The sequence below is a fragment of the Sander lucioperca genome, chromosome 11, assembly GCF_008315115.2.
Source record: "Sander lucioperca isolate FBNREF2018 chromosome 11, SLUC_FBN_1.2, whole genome shotgun sequence".
In the NCBI taxonomy this organism is placed as follows: Eukaryota; Metazoa; Chordata; class Actinopteri; order Perciformes; family Percidae; genus Sander; species Sander lucioperca.
The window spans coordinates 550,447-575,890 of NC_050183.1; the positions used below are offsets into that span (position 1 = coordinate 550,447).

Genomic DNA, 25,444 nt, shown 5'->3' on the forward strand with positions numbered 1-25,444 from the left:
CATTTTTGTGTTTTTCTGCGCAATAAAAACGGAATAAAATAAATGAAAAAGGAACAGCAGAGTCCATATTAATTTCATTTTTAAACTATTGCATTGAGAAATAAATTGGTATCGACCATTAACGTTTACGGTAACAACTTTGCAGTTACCAGACGGAATCGACTCTTGCGTCATCATTCCGCGCCACGTGCAATGTGGAGGACATCAATCAAGTATGGGACACCTTGGAGGTTTATTTCTTTTTCTCGCGCCTCTAACCTGGTGTCATATTTGGGGTAAGGTGCTGATATTACTTGTGCATGTGTGTGACATTAAAGAGCTGTTTGTTTTAAGCGTTATTTTCTAAATGGAGGGACGTACCAAGTTTAGAGTCGAGCAGACCTGTCAGTTTGAATGAAATCTGTTTACTATGCACAAACTACAGTCAACTTGCTCTTTGACTGGTAATGTTTTCCTAGTTTTAGTGTTGTTGCTAAACAAATTTAATACGTTACAGGATGCCAGTCTAAACCTTGTTCCAGATCATTTCATATTTGGACTAAAATACATATTTATTTGTCAATAAAGCTAGAAAGATTAAAAAACAAGGCGACATTCCGGAGGTTATTTGACCCCTTCTTTGCATTGCATCCTTACATATTTTCATATGTAAGTGAAAAGGTATATAATATAAACGCAATACTTGCTTATCTGAATTAGATATGGACTAAAATAGCCATTTGTAATTGAAACTGTGCAACTGTCAGTGTAACTCAGCTCTGTCAGCCCAATGAGTCCAAATTTGAGCTCATTGGCTCGGAGAGAAATGATTAAAATCACAATTTGAGCAGGTTATTTATCAAATTATTCTCTACAGTATACCTGCAGACAGAAACACTTTGATTTGATAAGAATGAGATTAATTTGTATGCAGTTTTGGTGGTTTTATGATAGAACATGTGATAGAATTCTAGTAAAGAGCTTAAAACTGCAGAGAAAAGGTTTATTTTGAAAATTAATAACTTCAGTTTTACGGTATAGGCTTTATGTCATCACATGACATATAATCATGGAAAAATATAAAAGCTCTGCTGTAAATACCAATTGTTTATTATTTATTTTTGTTTGGTGTATGCTATTTTTTTGTTTGTGTATTGACAACATGATATATTTATAAAATACAACATATAAGATGTAAAGTATAAATTGTTGTGTTTTTTTCCGACTTTTCCTCCTGTTTATTACAGAATTATTATATTGTCTTTTGTGATGCCTTTGACTGGTTATTTTATCCACTGACAGTCACCAGTCACACAGTCTGCTTGCTTGTGTTTCAGGTGTTTCAGGTCGCTCTCTGCCCGCCTGCCACGAGCAGCTGGAGTTCAGGTGCAGCGATGGCTTGTGCATCCAGAGACCGAGCGTGTGTGACGGACACACAGACTGCAAAGACGGATCAGATGAACACCACTGTGGTGAGTACAATGTTGACAACATGATCCCAAACCACACACATGCCCACTGGTTTTTTCTTTTTCTGGCAGCATAAACCATTGACAAAGCAATTCAAAGTGCTTTATGTAAGACATGAAAAGGCATTCGACAAGAGATTTAAAAAAAAAAGGCAGTATAAAAAGATGTGTGTGTATATGACTTAAATAAAATATTAAATAGGAGAATGAAAACAAGAATGGATAGTCCAAATTTAATTTAATAAAAGGTAGTGGCAAACAGAAAGGTTTTAAGCATGAATTGAGTCGGAGCAAACCAAGTTTTCTGGGAGTTTGTTCTAAATATGTGTTGCATAAAAAATGAATGCTGCCTCTCCATGCAAACATCTAAACGTCTAACTACCGATGAACAAAAGGGATTTTCTAAGTAGCTCTGCCGCACTTCCCTTTTTAGTTGAGAGAGAGAGAGATAGGCGGAAAAAGATAGATGGATGATTGTTTTGACAATGATAAAAGTAAATGCAAGACTGACATCATCCAATCCTGGCTGATGCCGCGTGAAGCCAAAAAATGACACCAAGAAGTCTGACAGTGTGACTTTGAAGGCCAGAAATATGGTGCTCTGCATGAAGACTGCATCATCATGAGGGTTGCACTTTACCACACACACAATGCCGAGTTCACACTGGCTGGGGACTGTAGAACAAAGGTGATTATTTGGGATTTTTCCAGTTTCTGCTCTATCAGAGGCATCACCAACACAAAGTGTCAAAGTCTAACAGGTTCGTTCACCATGTCTAATTATCGTGTTGCGCAGCATGTGCACTTTTACCTACACTGGTTGTCTTATTAAGTATTGTGTAATGCCGTTTTAGCTGATTATAACCGACTATTGTCTCATTTTCCTGCACTGTGTGGGGAAAATACCATTGCAGATTTTTATCTTATAATCCTGTTGAAGTAATAAGAGACTTTGATGTTGAATTCCGGAGGGATTTTGTGTTCAGCGTGAACCAGAAGCTGCATAACGTTTGCAAAGAAAAACTCTGCAGGAGAAAGTGTTCTGAAAGGATTTAATGTGATTGCAGCAGGCATGAAAAATAAACACTGCTGATGTGAGGAATGCCAGCAGGTATGAATATTGGCAGTGTTGCTTAGAGGTTAAAGACGTGAGACTTGGAGCTGAAAGTTGCTGGATTGAATGTCGGCCAGGAAAATGTAGTTGGTGAACAATATTTACTTTCTCTCACTCATAGGTGCAGTAGACTGTGGTTTTACTGGGAGACAGTGCAAAAAGAGCAAATGGATACTGTAAATGCAAGAGGAAACAATCTGCCAGTCACAGAGCAACCCAATGCAATTTCAGTCATGTTAGAATAAAGAGTCATTAGTAATTAGCAAGTTCAGTAATTCTGGGTAGATTAGGCAATTGTGGCAATGTTGCATAACATTCAGCAGAATTTCTTCATGACAACATTGGATTTTTATATAATTTTTCTTCCAATGTGAGTTTTTTTTTATTTATCAGGTATTGATTTGCTGGACATTCCTGTCTGTTTTTTTATTTTTATTTTTATTCATAACAGTTTCTCAGTTGATTTTTCTTAAAAATGTTCTATATCACAATATATATATCAATATGATAAAGGATTGTATTGATATTGCTCACTCTTACATTACACCCTACTCAAGATCTGGGTGGATGTGATCTAGAGAGGCATTGCATATGAACTAATATAATCAACTCATTACACAGCTGGTTCGGATGAAAACATATATATATATAACATGTATATTGTGTTAAAAAAAATTATAATTTATTAGTCTGCCTTAATAGATCCCCCCTATCAAACAGGTGTTTTATTTTTTGTATTATTTTTATAATTTCTTCATTTGAGTTCACACTGATTTTACATATTTCATTTTTGTTGCTCTCTTGAGTTTCTCTGAAACTGCCTTTAGAGATGTACAGTTGAAACCAGATATTTACATACACTTCAGAAAAAAACACAAAAACTTGTATTTCTTTACTGTCATACATTAAATCAGAGTAAAGTTTTTCTGTTTTAGATCAATACATTTTAACATATTTTTTGCATTTGTTAAATGTCAGAATCGAGCGAGGGAGAATTTTTATGTATTTTTTTTTATCACTTTCACAAAGTCAGAAGTATATATACACTTCCTTAGTATTTGGCAGAATTGCCCCGAAACTGTTTCACTTGGGCCAAACGTTTTGGGTATCCTTCCACAAGCGTTCTACAATAGTTTGCTGGAATTTTGGCCCACTCCTCTTGACAGAACTGGTGTAACTGGGTCAGGTTTGTAGGCCTTCTTGCTCGCACTCACCTTTTCAGTGCCGCCCTCAAATGTTCTATGGGATTGAGATCAGGGCTTTGTGATGGCCACTCCAATACCTTGACTTTGTTGTCCTTAAGCCACTTTGTAACTAATTTGGAGGTATGCTTGGGGTCATTGTCCATTTGGAAGACCCATTTGCGCCCAAGCTTTAAATTCCTGGCTGATGTCTTCAGATGTTGCTTCATTATATCCACAAAATTTTCTTTTCTCATGATGCCATCTATTTTGTGAAGTGCACCAGTCCCTTCTGCAGCAAAGCAGCCCCACAACATTATACTACCACCCCCATACTTCACAGTTGGGATGGTGTTCTGAGGCTTCAAAGCTTCGCCCTTTTTCCTCCAAATATACCGTTTATCATTATGGCCGAACAGTTCAATTTTTGTTTCGTCAGACCACAGGACATGTCTCCAGAAATTAAGATTTTTGTCCCCATGTGCAGTTGCAAACTGTAGTCTGGCTTTTTTATGGTGGTTTTGAAGTAATTGCTTTCTTCTCCCAGAGTAACCTTTTAGCTCATGGTGGTACAGGACTCGTTTTACTGTGGATAATGACACTGTCTTACCAGTTTGAGCTAGCATCTTCACAAGGTCTTTTGCTGTTGTCCTGGGATTGATTCGCAAATTTCGCACCAAAAAACGTTCCTCTCTGGGACTCAGAATCCGTCTCCTTCCTGAGCGGTATGATGGTTGTACATTCCCATGTTTTTTATACTTGCGTATTATTGTCTGAACAGATGAACGGGGGACCTTTAGGCATCTGGAAATTGCGCCTAAGGATGAGCCACACTTGTGGAGGTCCACAATTCTTTTCCTGATGGCTTGGTTGATTTCTCTTGATTTTCCCATGATGTCAAAGAATAAGGCTCTGTGTTTGAGGTGTGCCTTTATATGCATCCACAGGTGTGCCACCAATTAACTCAAATGGAATCAATTAACCTATCAGAAGCTTCTTAAGCTCAGAATGGAATCATCTGGAGTTTTCTTTTTGTTTAAAGACACAATAAACTTAGTGTATGTATACTTCTGACTTTGATGAAAGTGATAAAATAAATACATAAAAATTCGCCCTTGCTCGATTCTGACATTTAACAAATGCAAAAAATATGTTAATATGTATTGATCTAAAACAGAAAAGGTTTACTCTGATTTAATGTATGACAGTAAAGAAATACAAGTTTTTGTGTTTTTTTCTGAAGTGTATGTAAATATCTGGTTTCAACTGTATTACAAACGCAACAGAAATCAGATACCAAGATGTGGAAACCCCTAATGTTTCTGGTAATGTTATTGATCTGAAATTGATATGTCATTAATTCTATAACTGTAAAAAAAAAACACATTTTTCTATTTGTAGTAACAGAGACTCTGTACAGACCTAATTAGCGACTCTCACTCTTCACAGGTCACCTGTGGTGTAAAAAAGATGAATTTGCCTGCCGCAGCAGACGGTGCATATCTCCACGTTTCCTTTGCAATGGCGTGGATGACTGTGGGGACGGGAGTGACGAGGCCTTCTGCCAGAACTGCACCACCCCTGGCTTCTTTTCCTGCGAGCCGTCTGACACCTGTCTGCCCAGAGACAAGCTGTGTGATGGGCGAACTGACTGCAAAAACCGGCAGGATGAGTCTTGGGAGATTTGTGGTTTGTCTCGGCTAAGCCCGCAGACGTCTCCCAAGTGTACGCCATCTGAGTTTCAGTGTGGAGACGGGCATTGCATCCGCCAGATCTGGAGGTGTGACAATTCACCAGACTGCTCTGATGACAGCGATGAGGACAACTGTGGTGAGTGATACGGGCAAAACAAAAGAAAATCGGTATCAAGTACACTATACAAAAGTATGTCGACAACCTTGTCCACATACCTGGTTTGGGCTATTAGTCCCAATAAGGGAAATTTGTATGCTACTGCATACAAAGACATTTTTACTAACGGTTTGGGGGAATGCCCTTTCTTGTTCCAATGTGACAATGCCGCTGTGCACCATGCCATAAATACATGGTTTTCACAGTTTGGTGTGGAGGAACTTTACTGCCTGCACAGAGTCCCGATCTCAATCCCATCCAACACCTTTGGAGTGAACTGGAACACCAACCACGAGTCAGGTCTTCATCTCCCAACATCAGCGTCAGTGCCAACTAAAGGCAGGGGTGTACTCCAAACAAACTAGTGTGTACAACACGTTCATAATCGTTTAAATGAGGATAAGGTAGCACACCTTTGGACAGTCTCTTCTCAAAGTAATTTTATGCTGTTCACTAGGTTGTACACATGAAAGCGACAGAAGTAGAACGTTGTGGAGAGGGAGGGCGTTTCAGTTTCTGTTCAAACATCCGACAAGTCCTTCTGTTGAAGCATAATGACACCTTGAGTGCTGTTGGGGCTAAATGGCAGCAAATCTTGGAAAGGTCTTTTCATGATGGTTTTGGAATGAGGTGTTAAACAACCACATGCTGCATTCCAGTGCTTGTGTACACTTGATGTTTTACTAACCAGCCAGCAGAGGGCTGTATAGTTCTGCTCCATGCTGCACAGTGGCTTCCAGCATCTTGGGACACAGATTCTCAATCTTCTCTATGTGTTAGGCATGTAACAGGGTCGTGTAGCAATTTGTGCCCCCTATCAGGAAATGCCACAATAAACAGGATGCATACATTTTTATGAACTTTTCTGGGTGGGAAAAGGTTGTTCCTAAATGCAGTTTAAGCTTGAACTTGAAGTAAACAGATTAGCCATATATGATTGTGAGACGAGTATGTTTGAACTTCATAGGATGGTGATAAGATGGGAAGCTGGCCTGGGAAGACATGGATATCACCAAAGAACAAAATGTTTTTGCTGCATTATCAACATGTAGCTATGACAGTTGTTTTCTTTTTCTGATATTATATATGTTTCATGTCACTATTTAATACTTTTTTAACCCATCTGGACACCATTTGGAACCATCACCTTATCGTGGTGGAGAGGTTTGTGTGTCCCTATGAACCTGAGGGCTGTGTTGTCTGGAGCTTTGTGCTCCTGGTAGGGTCTCCCAAGTGGTCTCAGGTGAGGGGCCAGACAAAGAATGGTTCAAAAACCCCATGAAAAAAACGAGGAAGAGATGGAGTGACCCTGCCCGGGGCCCCCGTCTGGAGCCAGGCCCAGATGGAGGGCTCGTCAGCGAGCGTCTGGTGGCCAGGTTTGCCACGGAGCCCGGCCAGGCACAGCCCGAAAAAGCTACGTGGCATCCATCTCTCCAACCCATGGGCCCACCACCTGTGGGAGGAACCGCTGGGGTCGGGTGCGCTGCCACACGGGTGGCAGTGAAGGTCGGGGGCCTCGACCCACCAGACCCGGGCAGCAGACGCTGGCTCTGGGGACGTGGAACGTCACCTCTCTGTGGGGGAAGGAGCCGGAACTGGTGCGGGAGGTGGAGCGCTACCAGTTGGATCTGGTGGGGCTTACCTCTACGCACAGTGTTGGTTCTGGAACCATACTCCTGGATAGGGGTTGGACTCTTTTCTTCTCCGGAGTTGCCCAGGGTGTGAGGCGCCGGGCGGGTGTGGGGATACTCACAAGCCCCCGGCTGAGCACCGCTACGTTGGAGTTTACCCCGGTGGACGAGTGGGTCGCCTCCCTACGCCTGCGGGTTGTGGGGGGGAAAACTCTGACTGTTGTTTGTGTATATGCACCAAACAAGAGTTCGGAGTATTCGGCCTTCTTGGAGACCTTGAATGGAGTCCTGCATGGGGCTCCAGTGGGGGACTCCATAGTCCTGCTGGGGGACTTCAACACGCACGTGGGCAATGATGGAGATACATGGAGAGGCGTGATTGGGAGGAACGGCCTCCCTGATCTAAACCAGAGTGGTTGTTTGTTGTTGGACTTCTGTGCTAGTCATGGATTGTCTATAACGAACACCATGTTCGAACATAGGGATGCTCATAAGTGTACTTGGTACCAGAGCAGCCTAGGCCAAAGGTCAATGATCGATTTTATAATCGTTTCATCTGATCTGAGGCCGTATGTTTTGGACACTCGGGTGAAGAGAGAGGCGGAGCTGTCAACCGATCACCATCTGGTGGTGAGTTGGGTCAGGGGGTGGGGGAAGACTCTAGACAGACCTGGTAAGCCCAAACGGGTAGTGCGGGTAAATTGGGAACGTCTGGAGGAGACCCCTGTCCGACAGACTTTCAACTCACACCTCCAGCGGAGCTTTTCGTGCATCCCTGTGGAGGCTGGGGGCATTGAACCCGAGTGGACAATGTTCAAAGTTTCCATTGCTGAAGCTGCGGCAGGAGCTATGGTCTCAGGGTCTTGGGTGCCTCAAGGGACGGTAACCCTCGAACACCGTGGTCGACACCGGTGGTCAGGGAAGCCGTCCGACTGAAGAAGGAGTCTTTCCAGGCTATGTTATCCCAGAGGACTCCGGAGGCAGTGGCAAGGTACCGAAGGGCTGCAGCCTCTGCCGTGAAAGAGGCAAAGCAGCGGGTGTGGGAGAAGTTTGGAGAAGACATGGAGAAGGACTTTCGGTCAGCACCAAGGTGCTTCTGGAAAACTGTTCACCACCTCAGGAGGGGGAAGTGGGGAACCATCCAAGCTGTGTACAGTAAGGATGGGACGCTGTTGACCTCGACTGAGGAGGTAATAGGGCGGTGGAAGGAGCACTTTGAGGAACTCCTGAATCCGACTAATACGCCCTCTATGTTAGAAGCAGACCTGGAGGATGATGGGGGATTGTTGTCAATTTCCCAGGCGGAAGTCACTGATCAACCGGTCTACGTGTGTTTCGTAGATTTGGAGAAGGCGTATGACCGGGTTCCCCGGGAGATACTGTGGGAGGTGCTGCGGGAGTATGGGGTGAGGGGGGTCTCTTCTCAGGGCCATCCAATCTCTGTACAACCAAAGCGAGAGCTGTGTCCGGGTTCTCGGCAGTAAGTCAGACTCATTTCAGGTGAGGGTTGGCCTCCGCCAGGGCTGCGCTTTGTCACCAATCCTGTTTGTAATATTTATGGACAGGATATCGAGGCGTAGTCGGGGTGGAGAGGGGTTGCAGTTCGGTGGGCTGGGGATCTCATCGCTGCTTTTTGCAGATGATGTGGTCCTGATGGCATCATCGGCCTATGACCTCCAACACTCACTGGATCGGTTCGCAGCCGAGTGTGAAGCGGCTGGGATGAGGATCAGCACCTCTAAATCGGAGGCCATGGTTCTCAGCAGGAAACCGATGGAGTGCCTTCTCCAGGTAGGGAATGAGTCCTTACCCCAAGTGAAGGAGTTGAAATACCTTGGTGTCTTGTTCGCGAGTGAGGGGACAATGGAGCGGGAGATTGGTCGGAGAATCAGCGCAGCGGGTGCGGTATTACATTCAATTTATCGCACCATTGTGATGAAAAGAGAGCTGAGCCAGAAGGCAAAGCTCTCGATCTACCGGTCAGTTTTCGTTCATACCCTCACCTATGGTTAGGGGTGCACAATATATTGACTCAATATCGTTATCGCAATATCACGTTGCGCGATATTATACCGAAAGTCTCGCGATAATTAAGCGATATTTTGTTTGCGTTGCATCCCGCCCGACATGTACCCAAAGAGTATAGAAGCAACAAGAGGAGAAACTCAATAGAACGTTGTGTTACATTCAGTCCAAGATGGCGGAGCTGCAGTTCCATTGAGTTTCTCCTCTTGTTACGTCTATACTCTTTGATGCACCTCTCGAAAAATACACATCATTTGGTAGCTGTCGGTACACGATCCGTTCTGCCTGCACGATCCGTTCTGCACATGCGCAAAATGTTCGCGCATGCGCGGTTGTACGAGGATTTACGACATTGCACGATCTGTTCCACGCTTCCGGTCGACAGCCAAGCTAACGTTAGTTTAGCTAACAGCTAATTCGGCTAACCGCTAGCTGATTGTAGCGGTCTGCTGTTAGCCTCCACAGGCAAGCTAACGTTAGTTTAGCTAACAGCTAATTCGGCTAACTGCTAGCTGAGACAGCATGTAATAACTTTAAAAGACCCTCAAAATAAAACTTGAAAATAAACGTTGACATATATAACAAACACCTAACATATATAACAGCTGTTACGTCAGTTCTACTTTACTTGTGCTCATTTAAAATACAATCACTCAATACTTGTCTTTATTGTTATTACTGTGAAGTCTTAATTTAGCTGTAGCCTGCTTTTCCCATTACGTTTGAGTTAACGTTATTTTAGACTGAATCTAGCTATCAGCTAGCGGTTAGCCAAATTAGCTGTTAGCTGAACTAACGTTAGCTTCCCGGTGGAGGCTAGCCATAGGTTAGCGTGGAACAGATCATGCAGGTCGTATCCTCGGTAAAACAGTATTATCTTGCACATGTGCAGAACGGATCGTGTACCGACAGTAGCGTTGTATTTCCCCCGACTCATTTCCTGGTTCTCCTTCTCCATAAACAACATGAAATCAAGGAGAGGGTTAACTTTTCCTGCTACAGATTTCCCACCGTGGTCAGAAAGAACAGAGGAGACACTTAAGTTTCTCTCACTAACACTCTACGGTCACTACTCGCTCCGAAGTAAATCGCCGTCACTCTCTCACCTTTTTTCTTCGCTCTACCACACACACCCACATGCTCGACGCACACACCGTGGAGCCTCCGCAGAACCATTAAACGCAGCAAAAGAAAAGAAAGGAGCTAAAGAGAGAGCAAAGAGTGGAGCAAAAAGAACACAAAAGTAAGAAAATGAGTGTTGCTCTGGGAGACGACGAAATAACAGATTGAAAAGAAACTTTAGAGGCCAAAAGTATTAGCTACAAAAGAGAGCGACATGCACTCGCTTGTGGGTGCTCCTGGGCGTGCCTAGCCTACCCCTGGTTGCTTGGCAACAGTAAACAGAAATTCTCCGGTGCTACCTTAAACCACGTCTTAAAAGTTACTTCAGAGGTATTGTTAAGTCACAAGAACGATGTTTTTGGATTTAAAAGTATTTATTTCTCGATAAAAGTAACACAATATATGAGATTAAATGATTAAAAATTATGATGTCCTGAAGCGTTGTCCGCCATCTTGAATTATTTTCTTCGGCTTGAGCCACTGACATACGTCACGCTGCCCTCATGCTGCCTTCACTCTGATTGGCAGTCGCTCGTGACCAAACGGCCACTCCCATTGAAAATGAATGGTAGCTGTCTCTTGTAGCTTATGTGACTGTAGGGTAATGCCTCCTCCTCGGTAGCTTGGAAATACTTTGGTTTTAAGCCAACAGATGTGCATTGCATTGTTTTTTATACTGTAGTCGTGTATATACAACCAGTACAACATGTCCTGTTCTATAGACATGCTCTATTTATTTTATACTGTCCAAGCAGTAAAACATGTCCTGTTCTGTAGACACATGTTGGACCAGTCCAATATGACTGTCAGTTGAAATAAACCTTGTGTTGTAAGAAAACTTGTTTTATTTGTTATAAATCTATTTTGATGCGTTTTCCCATAACTTTGGTAATTTTACATATGTTTAAAAATATCGAAATTAATATCGATATCGCAATATTCATTATCGATATCGCAATATCACATTTTTTCAATATCGTGCAACTCTACCTATGAACCCTATCATGAAGGCTGGGTCATGACTGAAAGAACAAGATCCAGGGTACAAGCAGCCGAAATGGGGTTCCTCAGGAGGGTGGCTGGCGCCTCTCTTAGAGATAGCTCAGTCATCCGTGAGGAGCTCGGAGTAGAGCCGCTGCTCCTTCGCGTCGAAAGGAGCCAGTTGAGGTGGTTCGGGCATCTGGTAAGGATGCCCCCTGGGCGCCTCCCTAGGGAGGTGTTCCAGGTACGTCCAGCTGGGAGGAGGCCTCGGGGAAGACCCAGGACTAGGTGGAGGGATTATATCTCCAACCTGGCCTGGGAATGCCTCAGGATCCCCCAGTCAGAGCTGGTTAATGTGGCTCGGGAAAGGGAAGTTTGGGGTCCCCTGCTGGAGCTGCTCCCCCCGCGACCCGACACCGGATAAGCGGACGAAGATGGATGGATGGACGCCATTTGTCATTTGGGACATTGTGTTTGTAACTCAAACAATGTTCTGTATGTGAGCATGAACAAAAAAGCTTCATATTAATCATGCTTTCTTTGTATGAAACCACTGATGTTAGGTTTGTTTTTGCAGATCAGAACGAGTGTGAGGTCAATAATGGAGGCTGCTCTCATCTGTGTGTGGACCAGAAGATGGGATTCCACTGCGACTGCCCCGGCAACATGAGGCTGGTCGGGGACAGCTACTGTGAAGGTGAGTGGCAGTGACAGAGCAGCTTGATACCTGTTTTACATTACCAGTTATGAACATTTGTCCTGACCTAGTCTATATCGATGACCTTCCCCTTCAGGGATTGTTCGGGTCCCACACCTTCCGCTTTCTTTGTGTTGGCATTCAAAATTCTGTTTTTTCTCCGATCCCGGAATGCTGTGTGGACTAGCCAGACCCTCCTCCGCAGCGCTGTGGAGGAAGGTCTGGCAATGCGAGACTAGTCCTGACCCATCGCACAAAATTACCTTAATATATCTGACCATTTTTGCTACAAAGTAATTTTTAACACATATATGCTCTGTCCTTAAAACTCCTTTTCAAGTGTCCCTTCTTACATCTAGAGGTTGACACATGCCTGGAGAGCGATGTGTGCGATCAGCTGTGTGTTCACATGAACGGCAGCCTTGCCTGCGACTGCTACGAGGACTACCAGATGAATCCAACAACCAGAGAGTGCAAGGCCAAAGGTGAAACATAAGTTTGTTTATCTTACCACAGAAATCCAAAAAACACAAGTGCAAATAAACGAAAAGACTACAACACAAAAACAGAAAGTCCAAAAATGTTTCCTGTACATACATTCTACAGAAGACAGTCATACACAATACTACATCAGCAATCTGTAATATCTCGCAATTACTTGTGCAAATTAAGTTGAGTTATTGCACATCGAACAAAAAGTTTTTATTTCTATTGCTCTTGAACCAGGATATTCTGAATCTACGGCCTCAGGGGAGTGTTTTAAACTGAAAGTGAAGGAGGTGGTTTGTGCAGTCTAATATAGATCTGTTGTAAACAAACATTGTGATTGGGTCTGTAATAAAGTCTGCAACTTAACCAGAGTTCAGCCTGGACAGGTCACCATTTTATCACAGTGACCTATGTCTAAGTCTATGTGCAGACATGACTTTTTCCACAATTTGCCTGTCCCACACAAATTTTTTTTTTAGACAAAATCTTTGAATCCATACAGAATTGTCCCTTGTGCTTTGCCGTGCATCTCAGCCATGACGTGAGCTGTCTCAGATGCTACAACAGTTTTCAGACATATTTGATTATATCATAACCAAAAGCTAGATGCACAATCTGAGATGGGATATAAAAATACAGTATAGTGAGAGCACAACAGGAAGCTGGGAGCAGTAAAGGAGGATCTCTCAAACTGGAATAGTCTTATCAGTGCACCTTGTCTGAGATCACTTGTGTCGTCTTATCTGCACCACAACATCAGACAAAAAATGTCTTGTAGTTTGACCATCACAGCTGTTTTGAAATTTTGTATAGACTTGTAACAGCAATAAACAATAACAATATAGTTTTTACATTATTGAAACCTTCATTCAATTAATTTTATTACACGTGTCACTAATTTCCCTCATAACAAGATGACTCAAAAATGCATGCAGTCATGATATTTGCATAAGAACTCACTAGAATTATACATGTTTGCATGTGCCATTTTTATCTTATCAGTGGCATGTGGCAAGTTTGTTCAAGTTTGAAACCTAATGTTTGCTAAATACACTCAGTCAGGACTTGTTCCACCTTCAATTGTAAGTGAGTGTGGCTCCACAGGAGTGTTTCTATTGTGATCTGCTATTGAGTGACACCCTTTCCATTGTAATAGAGAAATTACAGTTGTGTTGGTATTGGGTAATATTTCCTTTCAGATATGGTTCCGATACGATGCTAAAACATGAACCTGAATTTGTTCACACTCCCACTAATAACATCACCGTTTTATTTGATTGTGGTTGCTTTTATTCATGCCCGTTGACGTGTTACTTGACTGATATGGCTGACAGGTTGAGCTTGGAAATTTTGGAGAAAAAGAAATTGTTTCACAAATTCAATTTAATAGTTAACTTTTATGGGAGGGGGGGAGATACACATACAAAAGCAATGTTAGGTCTTATGGCATGTTATGTCTTATGCCTAGGGTTGCAAAGTGTCTGCTTCTCCAAACTGGGGGTGTGCTGAGCGCCATCTACTATAGGTACATTGACTATAAATAAACTAAAAACTATCACTTTTAAACTGGGGGAAAAAAAACCTTTAAATTAAAGCTGCAAGCAGCATTGGACGGGCCCTCGCGCCTCTGCGCGCGTCGGGGTTACTAGCGGACGCTGCTCCTTGCGACCGTGCATTTCTTGTTGCCAGTGGGGGGCACTATGACCAAAAGTCAATTTTGGCCTGTATATGTCCTCAGGCCTGGACTCTTGTTGATTGTGTGAAATTTCAAGAAGATATGACAATGTACACTGTAGTTACAGACACTTTCTCGTTCAACGCTAAACACTCAAAATGGCCGCCATGTCACGCCCACACCGTTGGACGAAAAGTTTTTCTTTTAATATCTTTTCATCTTTAAGGTCTTTAGATGACACAGACCAAATTTGAAGTCCATCGGATGTAATCTGTAGGAGGAGTTCGTTAAAGTATAGCACCTTGACTTTTAGGCCTACTTCCTGTTGCCACTAGGGGGCGCTATGACTTTGAGTAAATATCAGCCTTTAGATGTCGTCAGGGTTGGACTCGACTCTCGAGCCAATTGGACAATGTACACTCAAGTTACACCTGCTTCCTGTTTCAATGGCGAAACGAACAAAATGGCTGCCCCGCCACAGCCACGCCCTATGACGAAAAGTTTTTCTTTTAATAACTTTTCATCTTTAACATCTTAAGATGGCACAGACCAAATTTGAAGTTGATCGGATGAAATTTCTAGGAGGAGTTTGTTAAAGTACGACATGTGGAAATGGCCAAAATCGCACTAATTTCGAACTTTCAATTCAAAATGGCGGACTTCCTGTTGGGTTTAGGGTATGGCTCCAATTACGTATGTCTTGAAATGCTTCATATGTGTACCAGGTTTTGTGAGTCTACGTTAAACGTATTTCATTCATTGGACGAAGGAATAATAATTCCTTCAGTTTCAATAGGGCCTTCGCCGCTGTCAGCGCTCGGGCCCTAATTATTTTTTTAATATAGGAATTGGAACTTATTTTGTGGGAAAATACACATGGAGGAAGTCCATGGAGAGGATATGGAGGCCTGAGAGGAAAATTATTTGGTTTTTTTTTGGAGGGTTGGTGGCGGGTCATAGGGAATGTTTTTTTGTTGTTCAATGAAAGTTCAATACAATGTTTACTCATTTAATTCAAGTTCAACTCAACTGAGTTGTTGATTTTTCTTTTTTCCCTTTCTATGAGAAGGGTTTAAATTATGTCTGCAAAAAATGGACTCTCCTGGAACCATCACCTTATCGTGGTGGAGAGGTTTGTGTGTCCCTATGAACCTGAGGGCTGTGTTGTCTGGAGCTTTGTGCTCCTGGTAGGGTCTCCCAAGGCAAAGTGGTCTCAGGTGAGGGGCCAGACAAAGAATGGTTCAAAAACCCTATGAGTGACCGAGGAAGAGATGGAGTGACCCTGCCCGGAGGAAGCCCGGGGCCCCCGTCTGGAGCCAGGCCCAGATGGAGGGCTCGTCAGCGAGCGTCTGGTGGCCGGGTTTGCCACGGAGCCCGGCCGGGCACAGCCCGAAAAAGCTACGTGGCATCCATCTCTCCATCCCATGGGCCCACCACCTGTGGGAGGAACCGCTGGGGTCGGGTGCGCTGCCACATGGGTGGCAGTGAAGGTCAGGGGCCTCGACGGACCAGACCCGGGCAGCAGACGCTGGCTCTGGGGACGTGGAATGTCACCTCTCTGTGGGGGAAGGAGCCAGAACTGGTGCGGGAGGTGGAGCGCTACCGGTTAGATCTGGTGGGGCTTACCTCTACACACAGTCTCGGTTCTGGAACCATACTCCTGGATAGGGGTTGGACTCTTTTCTTCTCCGGAGTTGCCCAGGGTGTGAGGCGCCGGGCGGGTGTGGGGATACTCACAAGCCCCCGGCTGAGCGCCGCTACGTTGGAGTTTACCCCGGTGGACGAGAGGGTCGCCTCCCTACGCCTGCGGGTTGTGGGGGGGAAAACTCTGACTGTTGTTTGTGCATATGCACCAAACAAGAGTTCGGAGTATTCGGCCTTCTTGGAGACCTTGAGTGGAGTCCTATATGGGGCTCCAGTGGGGGACTCCATAGTTCTGCTGGGGGACTTCAACGCGCACGTGGGCAATGATGGAGACACATGGAGAGGCGTGATTGGGAGGAACGGCCTCCCTGATCTAAACCAGAGTGGTTGTTTGTTGTTGGACTTCTGTGCTAGTCATGGATTGTCTATAACGAACACCATGTTCGAACATAGGGATGCTCATAAGTGTACTTGGTACCAGAGCACCCTAGGCCAAAGGTCAATGATCGATTTTATAATCGTTTCATCGGATCTGAGGCCGTATGTTTTGGACACTCGGGTGAAGAGAGGGGCAGAGCTGTCAACCGATCACCATCTGGTGGTGAGTTGGGTCAGGGGGTGGGGGAAGATTCTGGACAGACCTGGTAAGCCCAAACGGGTAGTGCGGGTAAATTAGGAACGTCTGGAGGAGGCCCCTGTCCGACAGACTTTCAACTCACACCTCCGGTGGAGCTTTTCGTGCATCCCTGTGGAGGCTGGGGGCATTGAACCCGAGTGGACAATGTTCAAAGTTTCCATTGCTGAAGCTGCGGCGAGGAGCTGTGGTCTTAGGGTCTTAGGTGCCTCAAGGGGCGGTAACCCACGAACACCGTGGTGGACACCGGTGGTCAGGGAAGCCGTCCGACTGAAGAAGGAGTCTTTCCGGGATATGTTATCCCAGAGGACTCCGGAGGCAGTGGCAAGGTACCGAAGGGCCTGAAGGGCTGCAGCCTCTGCCGTGAAAGAGGCAAAGCAGCGGGTGTGGTAGAATTTCGGAGAAGACATGGAGAAGGACTTTCGGTCAGCACCAAGGTGCTTCTGGAAAACCGTTCGCCACCTCAGGAGGGGGAAGCGGGGAACCATCCAAGCTGTGTACAGTAAGGATGGGACGCTGTTGACCTCAACTGAGGAGGTAATAGGACGGTGGAAGGAGCACTTTGAGGAACTCCTAAATCCGACTAATACGCCCTCTATGGTAGAGGCAGAGCTGGAGGATGATGGGGGATTGTCGTCAATTTCCTGGGTGGAAGTTGCTGAGGTAGTTAAACAACTCCACAGTGGCAAAGCCCCAGGGATTGATGAGATCCGTCCAGAAATGCTTAAAGCTCTGGGTGTGGAGGGGTTGTCTTGGTTGACACGCCTCTTCAACATTGCGTAGAAGTCTGGGACGGTGCCTAAGGAGTGGCAGACCGGGGTGGTGGTTCCCCTTTTCAAAAAGGGGGACCAGAGGGTGTGTGCCAATTATAGGGGTATCACACTTCTCAGCCTCCCTAGTAAAGTCTTCTCCAAGGTGCTGGAAAGGAGGGTTCGGTCGATAGTCGAACCTCAGGTTGAAGAGGAACAATGCGGATTCCGTCCTGGTCGTGGAACAACGGACCAGATCTTTACTCTCGCAAGGATCCTGGAGGGAGCCTGGGAGTATGCCCAACCGGTCTACATGTGCTTTGTGGATCTGGAGAAGGCCTATGACCGGGTCCCCCGGGAGATACTGTGGGAGGTGCTGCGGGAGTATGGGGTGAGGGGGTCCCTTCTCAGGGCCATCCAATCTCTGTACAACCAAAGCGAGAGCTGTGTCCGGGTTCTCAGCAGTAAGTCGGACTCGTTTCAGGTGAGAGTTGGCCTCCGCCAGGGCTGCGCTTTGTCACCAATCCTGTTTGTAGTATTTATGGACAGGATATCGAGGCGTAGTCGGGGTGGAGAGGGGTTGCAGTTCGGTGGGCTGGGGATCTCATCGCTGCTCTTTGCAGATGATGTGGTCCTGATGGCATCATCGGTCTGTGACCTTCAGCACTCACTGGATCGGTTCGCAGCCGAGTGTGAAGCGGTTGGGATGAGGATCAGCACCTCTAAATCGGAGGCCATGGTTCTCAGCAGGAAACCGATGGAGTGCCTTCTCCAGGTAGGGAATGAGGCCTTACCCCAAGTGAAGGAGTTCAAGTACCTTGGAGTCTTGTTCGCGAGTGAGGGAACAATGGAGCGGGAGATTGGTCGGAGAATCGGCGCAGCGGGTGCAGTATTACATTCAATTTATCGCACCGTTGTGACGAAAAGAGAGCTGAGCCAGAAGGCAAAGCTCTCAATCTACCGGTCAGTTTTCGTTCCTACCCTCACCTATGGTCATGAAGGTTGGGTCATGACCGAAAGAACGAGATCCAGGGTACAAGCGGCCGAAATGGGTTTCCTCAGGAGGGTGGCTGGTGTCTCCCTTAGAGATAGGGTGAGAAGCTCAGTCATCCGTGAGGAGCTCGGAGTAGAGCCGCTGCTCCTTTGCGTCGAAAGGAGCCAGTTGAGGTGGTTCGGGCATCTGGTAAGGATGCCCCCTGGGCGCCTCCCTAGGGAGGTGTTCCAGGCACGTCCAGCTGGGAGGAGGCCTCGGGGAAGACCCAGGACTAGGTGGAGGGATTATATCTCCAACCTGGCCTGGGAACGCCTCGGGATCCCCCAGTCGGAGCTGGTTAATGTGGCTCGGGAAAGGGAAGTTTGGGGTCCCCTGCTGGAGCTGCTACCCCCGCGACCCGAGACCGGATAAGCGGACGAAGATGGATGGATGGATGCAAAAAATGGCACAAACAAGACCATGAATTTCAGATGAGCTCACAACATCTTTAGTTATGATTAAAATGCACAAGAACAACCATTTTTTTTCATGTGTCCTTTCAGGGAATGAGGCTCAGCTGGTTTTCACTTCTTCTAAAGGAATGTGTTGGACAAGCATCACTGGTAACGATTACAGGGAACCGGCTGCACATTTACCAGGACCAGGGCCAGTGGCAGCCTTGGCCTCTAACCGAACACTGTTCTGGGCCCGGCAAGGAAAAGGCTCTGTATACAGGTAACAGAGTAGGGCTGTGTAATGCCTGTTAAAGGCACAATCTGTGATCTGAATGGAAAACCCCATCCATCCCTTTTCCACCACTTATCTGTGCATCTGTGGCAGCAGGATAAGCAAGATAATCCAGACATCCTTTTCTCCCTATCTTTGTCCAGGGGTATGTAATCCCGCCAGGGTCTTCTGGGGTCTTTTCATAGCTGAACATGACTAGAATACCTCCACAGAGGACATTAATTACTTTTATTTTCATTTTCCTAATTTTTATTAATTGTATTAGTTCATTTAACAGGGACAGTGCTCATTGATCAACAGGAAAAAAATATGAAGAAGCCAGAGTCTGTTGTTCCTGGCCATATGTTAAAAAGGCATTATAAAAAGAGAATAAGACAAAATACCGTGTAAAATTCATATACTTAACATAATAAATATACAAATAAAATTACAGTACACATCCACAAATGAAATAAGAATTGAAAGAACACTTTCTGATCAAGGAGGACTGATCAAGACAGACGACAAGATGGCAACCACCTCAGCTGCCTCCTAAATTTAAATTTCATTTAATAACAGACCAAAGAATAGGGTCAATAGGTAGATTAAATTGATTGTTAATCAATCATTTTCCTCCCTCTATTATTCCTATTATTATTCTCTCCTTTTCTATGCTAGTGAGATATACTGTAAAAGCTTTCAGATAAGCTTTTACAGACAAAGAAACCGAAACGTCTTGACAAAGAAACAGGAACTCCTGGTTCTTTGTGCTTTATTGTTCTCTTTATGTGTGGCTGCTAATTGTTCAGTGATAATAATTTAAAGTGCCCATATTATGAAAAAATCACTTTTTCTGGGATTTGGGGTGTTATGTTGTGTCTCTGGTGCTTCCACACACATACAAACTTTGAAAAAAATCCACCCATGCTGTTTAGAGTGAGATACGGTTTCTGAATGTGTCCTGCCTTCAGTCTCTGGGTGAGCTGTTCAAAATCAGCACGGCTTGTGACGTCACAAGCCGAAACGAGCAGGCTAACCGCAACCATTAGCTCGTAGCGTTAGCATGCTAACGCTATGGCTAACGCTAGCATGCTACCTCGTTCTCAATAGCAAAGCACTGCTACAACACACACAAGTTCACCATAATCTACAAAAGAACTACTTACATGTGCGCCCTCATTTAGAAGTCTCCCAGCTAATCCTGCCTTGTAACTGACCAAAGTTGTAGAAACAGCCTCTCTTTTACTGTCTATGGAGCTAGCTAGCTGACATGATCTACATCTGAGCTACTGGGCATGTGCAGTGCAATCAAAGATAGTACAGAAGAAGAAGAAGAAAAGAGGTCTCACTCTGTAGCTAAAACAGAGACCAGGTGAAAAGAGGATCTGCAGCAGTGAGAGAGAGCACTGCAGTACAACACAAATATGGTGTTTTTTGAAAATTAAACCATGTAAACCTATTCTGGTACAACCTTAAAATACAATTATGAACCTGAAAATGAGCATAATATGGCTGCTTTAAAGGGTGGTTGATAATCCTAACAGTTTCTCTGCTTGGTGTTACACATGTGAAACATCATTTTTACCATGTAAATCTGCAGACTTGGATTGCAGAATGGAAGTTTAACTTGAAGTCTTTTTTAACCAACAGAGTCATCTAGTAAAAGAACAAGCTCTGTCACTGTATGTTACAGATGCAGATAATGATTATAATTATTGTCTTTTAGATAAATAAAACGTTGATCCTTGCTTGCCAATGATTTATCTACCCCCCAACTAGAGATAGTAAACACTTTAGCCATGTTAGCGGCTCTGAGTCAGTATTTGGACACAGTTGTGCTTTGAGCATATGTTCACAATGACTATGCTAACATCCTGGTGTTAAGCAGGTATAATGCTCACCATGTTCAGTCTAGCATGTTAGCATGCTGACATTTCCACTAAAAATGTTGCACTAAATACAAGCTGAGGCTGATTGAAATGGAGGTTGGAGGTATTTGGTCATAAACCAAAGGAAACATTTTTTTTTACCTGATGATGGGGATAGATTAAAAGTCAGGAGAACAATAGTTATTGAGGCATTTCACTCCATAGTGATGCTAAAGGAAAAGTCATCCCTCGAGCTACTAGCATGGCTAGAAAAGATTAATGAGCCCATTGAAAGATGCAGCCATGCATTGTCATAGTCAGAGTTTGTATGGATTGGGTAGAACAGAGCTTTGAATAAACGCCATGTTTGTCGTATCGTTTAGATATGTTTCTTTTACCCCTGGATGTTTGTCAGGATTTCCATGGATGGAAAGCTGCATGATTCAGTGTTGGTGCTGAAAGTTCAAGGTTCAGTGTCAGGCCTGGCTGTGGACTGGGTCCACCATCTCCTCTACTGGACCAGTATGGAGAGCGGTTCTGTTAACGTTGGCCTGCTAGACGGTTCAGCTCAGCGTCGGCTTATCACCGGACTGGACAAACCTTCTGCAGTGGCTCTGGATCCTCTCCGAGGGTAGGATAAGATTAACTCACAGTTAACAGCATCATCAAGGAGGTTCAGTGTACTCGCGTCAGCAGGACTATTCAAAGCTTTACCTAAGATGACTTTTTGTTGCGTCATAATCATCAAATAACTTGTGTATATATTATATATAAATTGTTTAAAATATTTTCCCCAGGTTCTTATTATTGAACACACCACCACTTAAAGTAAGAGGCAGTTAGACTCTTTCAAGCACATGTTTACCCAGAGAGGGACATTATGGTACATTGCAAAACATAACACGGAAGCACAGTAAAAATAGCTGCACTTTTTATTCTCAACTGAAATACGTTCAGGTCCAGCCACATGCATATAGGTTACTTTGGGGTTTGGCTTATTAATTTTATTTGTCTGTTTTTTTTCTGTGTTAAAGCAGAGATTTATTTTTTAATTTTATTTTTATTTATTTACAGAGATTATTAATGATAAGAGTAAAACCGGATGAAGCAAGAATCTTATCCCAAAAACTGTGCTGCTTCTGTTTTCTCAGGCTGCTCTTCTGGGCTCAGTCTGGCCGCCCCCCAAAGATTGAGAGAGCTAGCTTGGACGGTCGGGACAGGATGGCTCTGGTCACTTCCTTAATACTCTACCCTGTCGCTCTCTCTCTGGGTATGTTGTGACATTTCATAGATATACTGGTAGAGTGAGTTTTGGCTTTCTGTTGAACTTGCAAAAGATGTTAAAATATTGTATTCATTGTTCAGAGAAGTTTAATGAAGAGAAAAAGAACCCTCAGCTTCCCCTTTTTAAAAACAGGAACAATATGTGTGTGTATATGTATGCACTTTGAGCAGAAGTCAGAGGCCATCACAGCTCAGTGTTGCTCAATGTTGCAGCTTATGGTGCAAGTCATGTTTCATGTGATTCATTTTTTTCTCCCTAGATATGCCTCGTCAGCTGCTGTACTGGGTTGACCAGGGAATGAGAAGCATCTCCAGAGTAAATCTAGACGGCCGTGACCGTAAAACAGTGGTAGAGTCGAACGGTTATTTGGATCAGCCTTTCGGACTAGCTGTGTTTGAGGTAAAAAAAATAAAAATACTTTACAGCCCTATGATGGACTGGTGTATTATTTATATATATATATATATATATATATATATATATATTAGAGTTGAGCCGGATACTCGGCTGAAACGAGTATCCGGTACGGATAAAGCACTTTTGCCGAGTACGAGTATTATACGAGTAATACGAGTCAATATCTGTGCTCGGATTGAATAAAAATCCTCATTGGGTAGCTGACTGTTGTGTCTATGAAAACTCTTGTTCATTACATTTTACTTCATAATTGCAACCGCATGTGTTGTATTCATTGTTGCAAAACTTGTTCTGTATATAGTTTGTTATCGTGATCAAAACCATTGATCTGAAGCTCAATGCTGATGCTGTCATGTAAATAGTTTTCTAATCAGCAATAAATATAACAATTTCTGATCAACCCAGATCAATTGCATGCTTAAAATAACATACCGGTTAAAGCCCCACCCATTTCAAGACAACCCGACCCACTTCCGGGTTAGGCCCCGCCAAGTCCGAGTACAGATACAGATAATGCTGTACTTGCTCATCCTTAATATATATATATATATATATACACACAGACAGACAACAAAAAATGTACATAGGCAAAACGCATAACATAACATAGACTTCATCTAACCATTAACCCCCACCCAGGAAAAAGTAAATAAAACTTGGTTTCCTTTCTAACTGATGTTTCAGAATTAGATGTTTTGCCTTTAAGTAAATGCAATGATTGACAACACAAGTTCCCTGTTACTTTCTTACTGAGTCTGACTGCTGCTAAGTGTCTAAACATTACTACTTTTCTGTTGCTATTGGTTGTTAAATCTGGAATACCACCTGTGCAAATCTCTACCCAAAATACTTCTTATTGTTCTCTGTATAGAGGGAGAGAGAGGTGTTAATTTTTTTTACTAACTTAACAGTGGATTTCTTGACCACCTGTGGAGCAATGATTTAATGGTCTGCGTTTTGTTTCTATCTTGTGTTCTACGTTCCTGCCGACATGCCTATTGCAAGAGGCCTGTGCACAATATTCAAAAAAATGGGCTTTACAAAACTTTCAAGGAATTCAACATGTTTTTTTGGCCTCAAGGATACTGTAGACACATTAGATATACTGAGAAACACTAAATATAAATACAACTGTTTACCACAGGGCACCTTTAACTCAACCTTCAACTGATCATAAATAAGTAATTGCTCTGATTTTTGCCGTGAAATAACAGTTCTGCTAACTCTGTCCATTCTGCTTCAGGGTTTTGTATATTGGAGTGAAGAAGTGACACGCTCCATCTGCCGAGCCAACAAACACAACGGTCGCGACCACCAAGTACTGCTATCAAACGTCACCTCACCAGGTGGTGTTGTCATAATCCAACCTGCTCTCCAACCAAATGGTATGAGCAGTCAAAAAAAAGAAACGCATACTGTACGTCTCAGACTTTATGGTCAGGGGTTCATTCAAGTATAGATTGAGAAATATTGACACTGTTGTGCTGCTGGCCTTTGAGCCACAGTAAAGTCACCTTGCAGTCATTGGTTTCTTTCAGCTGAGTGTACCTTCACCTTGTTCTTAGGTCCATCTGTATGTGGACATACCGGGATGCTGTGCCATCAAGAGTGCACTGTTGACCTACTGTCTGAGAGTCCAGAGTTCAGCTGCACTCCTCCAGAAAAAGGACAAAACACATCTCAAGAAATTCCTGCCATTTCTTGCACCGTTCCTGCATCAACTTTATCTGACCCGACGTCTGCTGGAATCCTCTCTCTTATCAGTAAGAAACTTTTTGGCAACAGAACACACTATTGCTAAATATAATAAATACTACTAAATAATACTTGTCAAACAGTGAGAGTCAACACATGTATAATAAAACAAATGTAGGGTCAAATGTAGGGAAAATAAATGTGACGTCACCGTACATCATCAACATGGTCACTCCCGCTGAGTCATAAACACAAGAGTCATCTGTTATTGCTGTTCAGCAATTGATTCCACATGCAGATTTATTTATATATATATATATATATATATATATATATATATATATATATATGTATATATATTGAACTTTTAAAATGGGACCAATCTGTTTCTTCAGGCTTTTTTGTGTATCATTACTTCCTTGGTTTCGAGCTACATGTATATTTACTTACCTAGTTTATTACGTAAAGTATCATGAGTGTATAGGGAAGGTCTCTACAAATAATGGCAAGGCAAGGCAGCTTTATTTGTAAAGCACATTTCAGAAACAAGGCAATTCAAAGTGCTTTACATAAAACATTAAAGAACAGTTAAACAGTTCAGAATATAAACAGCTAAAATAGAATAAGACAAATGTGAAATACAAGAATAAAAGTTACAGTGCAGTGTAAGAAATGAACATATTAGAACATATTATTAGCATATGTTTATTATTATATAGTATACTTATGTGTTTCAAATGTTCCACGTGGTATTGCAGCTTTATTCAGCCACCTGTTTGTCCAGTCAGAGGAGGTGAGGGGTGTGCTGTGCAGAAAGCACTAATGTCTGTAGAGGCTCCAGAGAGTGATTTGATTCTTGCATGTTTCTCCCAGTGTTTCTTAGTGTGCTGCTGGTGGGAATGGCTCTGTGGTGGTGGAGAGAGGAGTTCAGACCGTCCAGGTCTCTCACTGAGCAGAGCATCTCCCTTAAAGAGTCCCAGGACCCGCTCATCATCCAGGGGCCGCACATGGCTCCAAACACATGCCTTGTGAAGGCAAGAGAAGTTTGTGCACACACAAAAAAAAAGTAGACACACAGGCACCTTCATTCACCTTCAGAGAGGATATGGCATTCATTCAGCTACACATGTGTATACTTGAGATATATATAACTGTTTTAAAGAGGTGTGGATTTTCCACTTCATGGTTATTTTGGAGTGAGTGTTTATGATGTGGCGAACTCTTACATGACGGGTACAT

The 25,444-nt window shown here is 43.6% G+C and overlaps 1 protein-coding gene across 4 annotated transcripts in view; it reads left to right on the forward strand.

The window, feature by feature from the left end:
• The first annotated feature begins 155 nt into the window (after positions 1 to 155).
• The window catches only part of LOC116055371 (low-density lipoprotein receptor-related protein 8-like), a 31,382-nt gene continuing 6,093 nt past the window's right edge, over positions 156 to 25,444 (forward strand). The window contains exons 1-12 of one of the 4 annotated variants that reach the window (XM_036006854.1): positions 156 to 275; positions 1,326 to 1,451; positions 5,193 to 5,573; positions 11,931 to 12,050; positions 12,410 to 12,535; positions 18,778 to 18,949; positions 21,224 to 21,439; positions 21,960 to 22,078; positions 22,353 to 22,492; positions 23,754 to 23,895; positions 24,076 to 24,273; positions 25,079 to 25,248. In XM_036006854.1, the coding sequence (XP_035862747.1) occupies positions 215 to 275; positions 1,326 to 1,451; positions 5,193 to 5,573; positions 11,931 to 12,050; positions 12,410 to 12,535; positions 18,778 to 18,949; positions 21,224 to 21,439; positions 21,960 to 22,078; positions 22,353 to 22,492; positions 23,754 to 23,895; positions 24,076 to 24,273; positions 25,079 to 25,248 (1,971 nt within the window). In that variant the 5' untranslated portion in view covers positions 156 to 214. Of the gene's footprint in view, positions 276 to 1,316; positions 1,452 to 5,192; positions 5,574 to 11,930; positions 12,051 to 12,409; positions 12,536 to 18,777; positions 18,950 to 21,223; positions 21,440 to 21,959; positions 22,079 to 22,352; positions 22,493 to 23,753; positions 23,896 to 24,075; positions 24,274 to 25,078; positions 25,332 to 25,444 lie in introns of all 4 variants that reach the window. The other 3 variants (XR_004898688.1, XM_031307339.2, XM_031307340.2) reach the window with 3 other exon arrangements.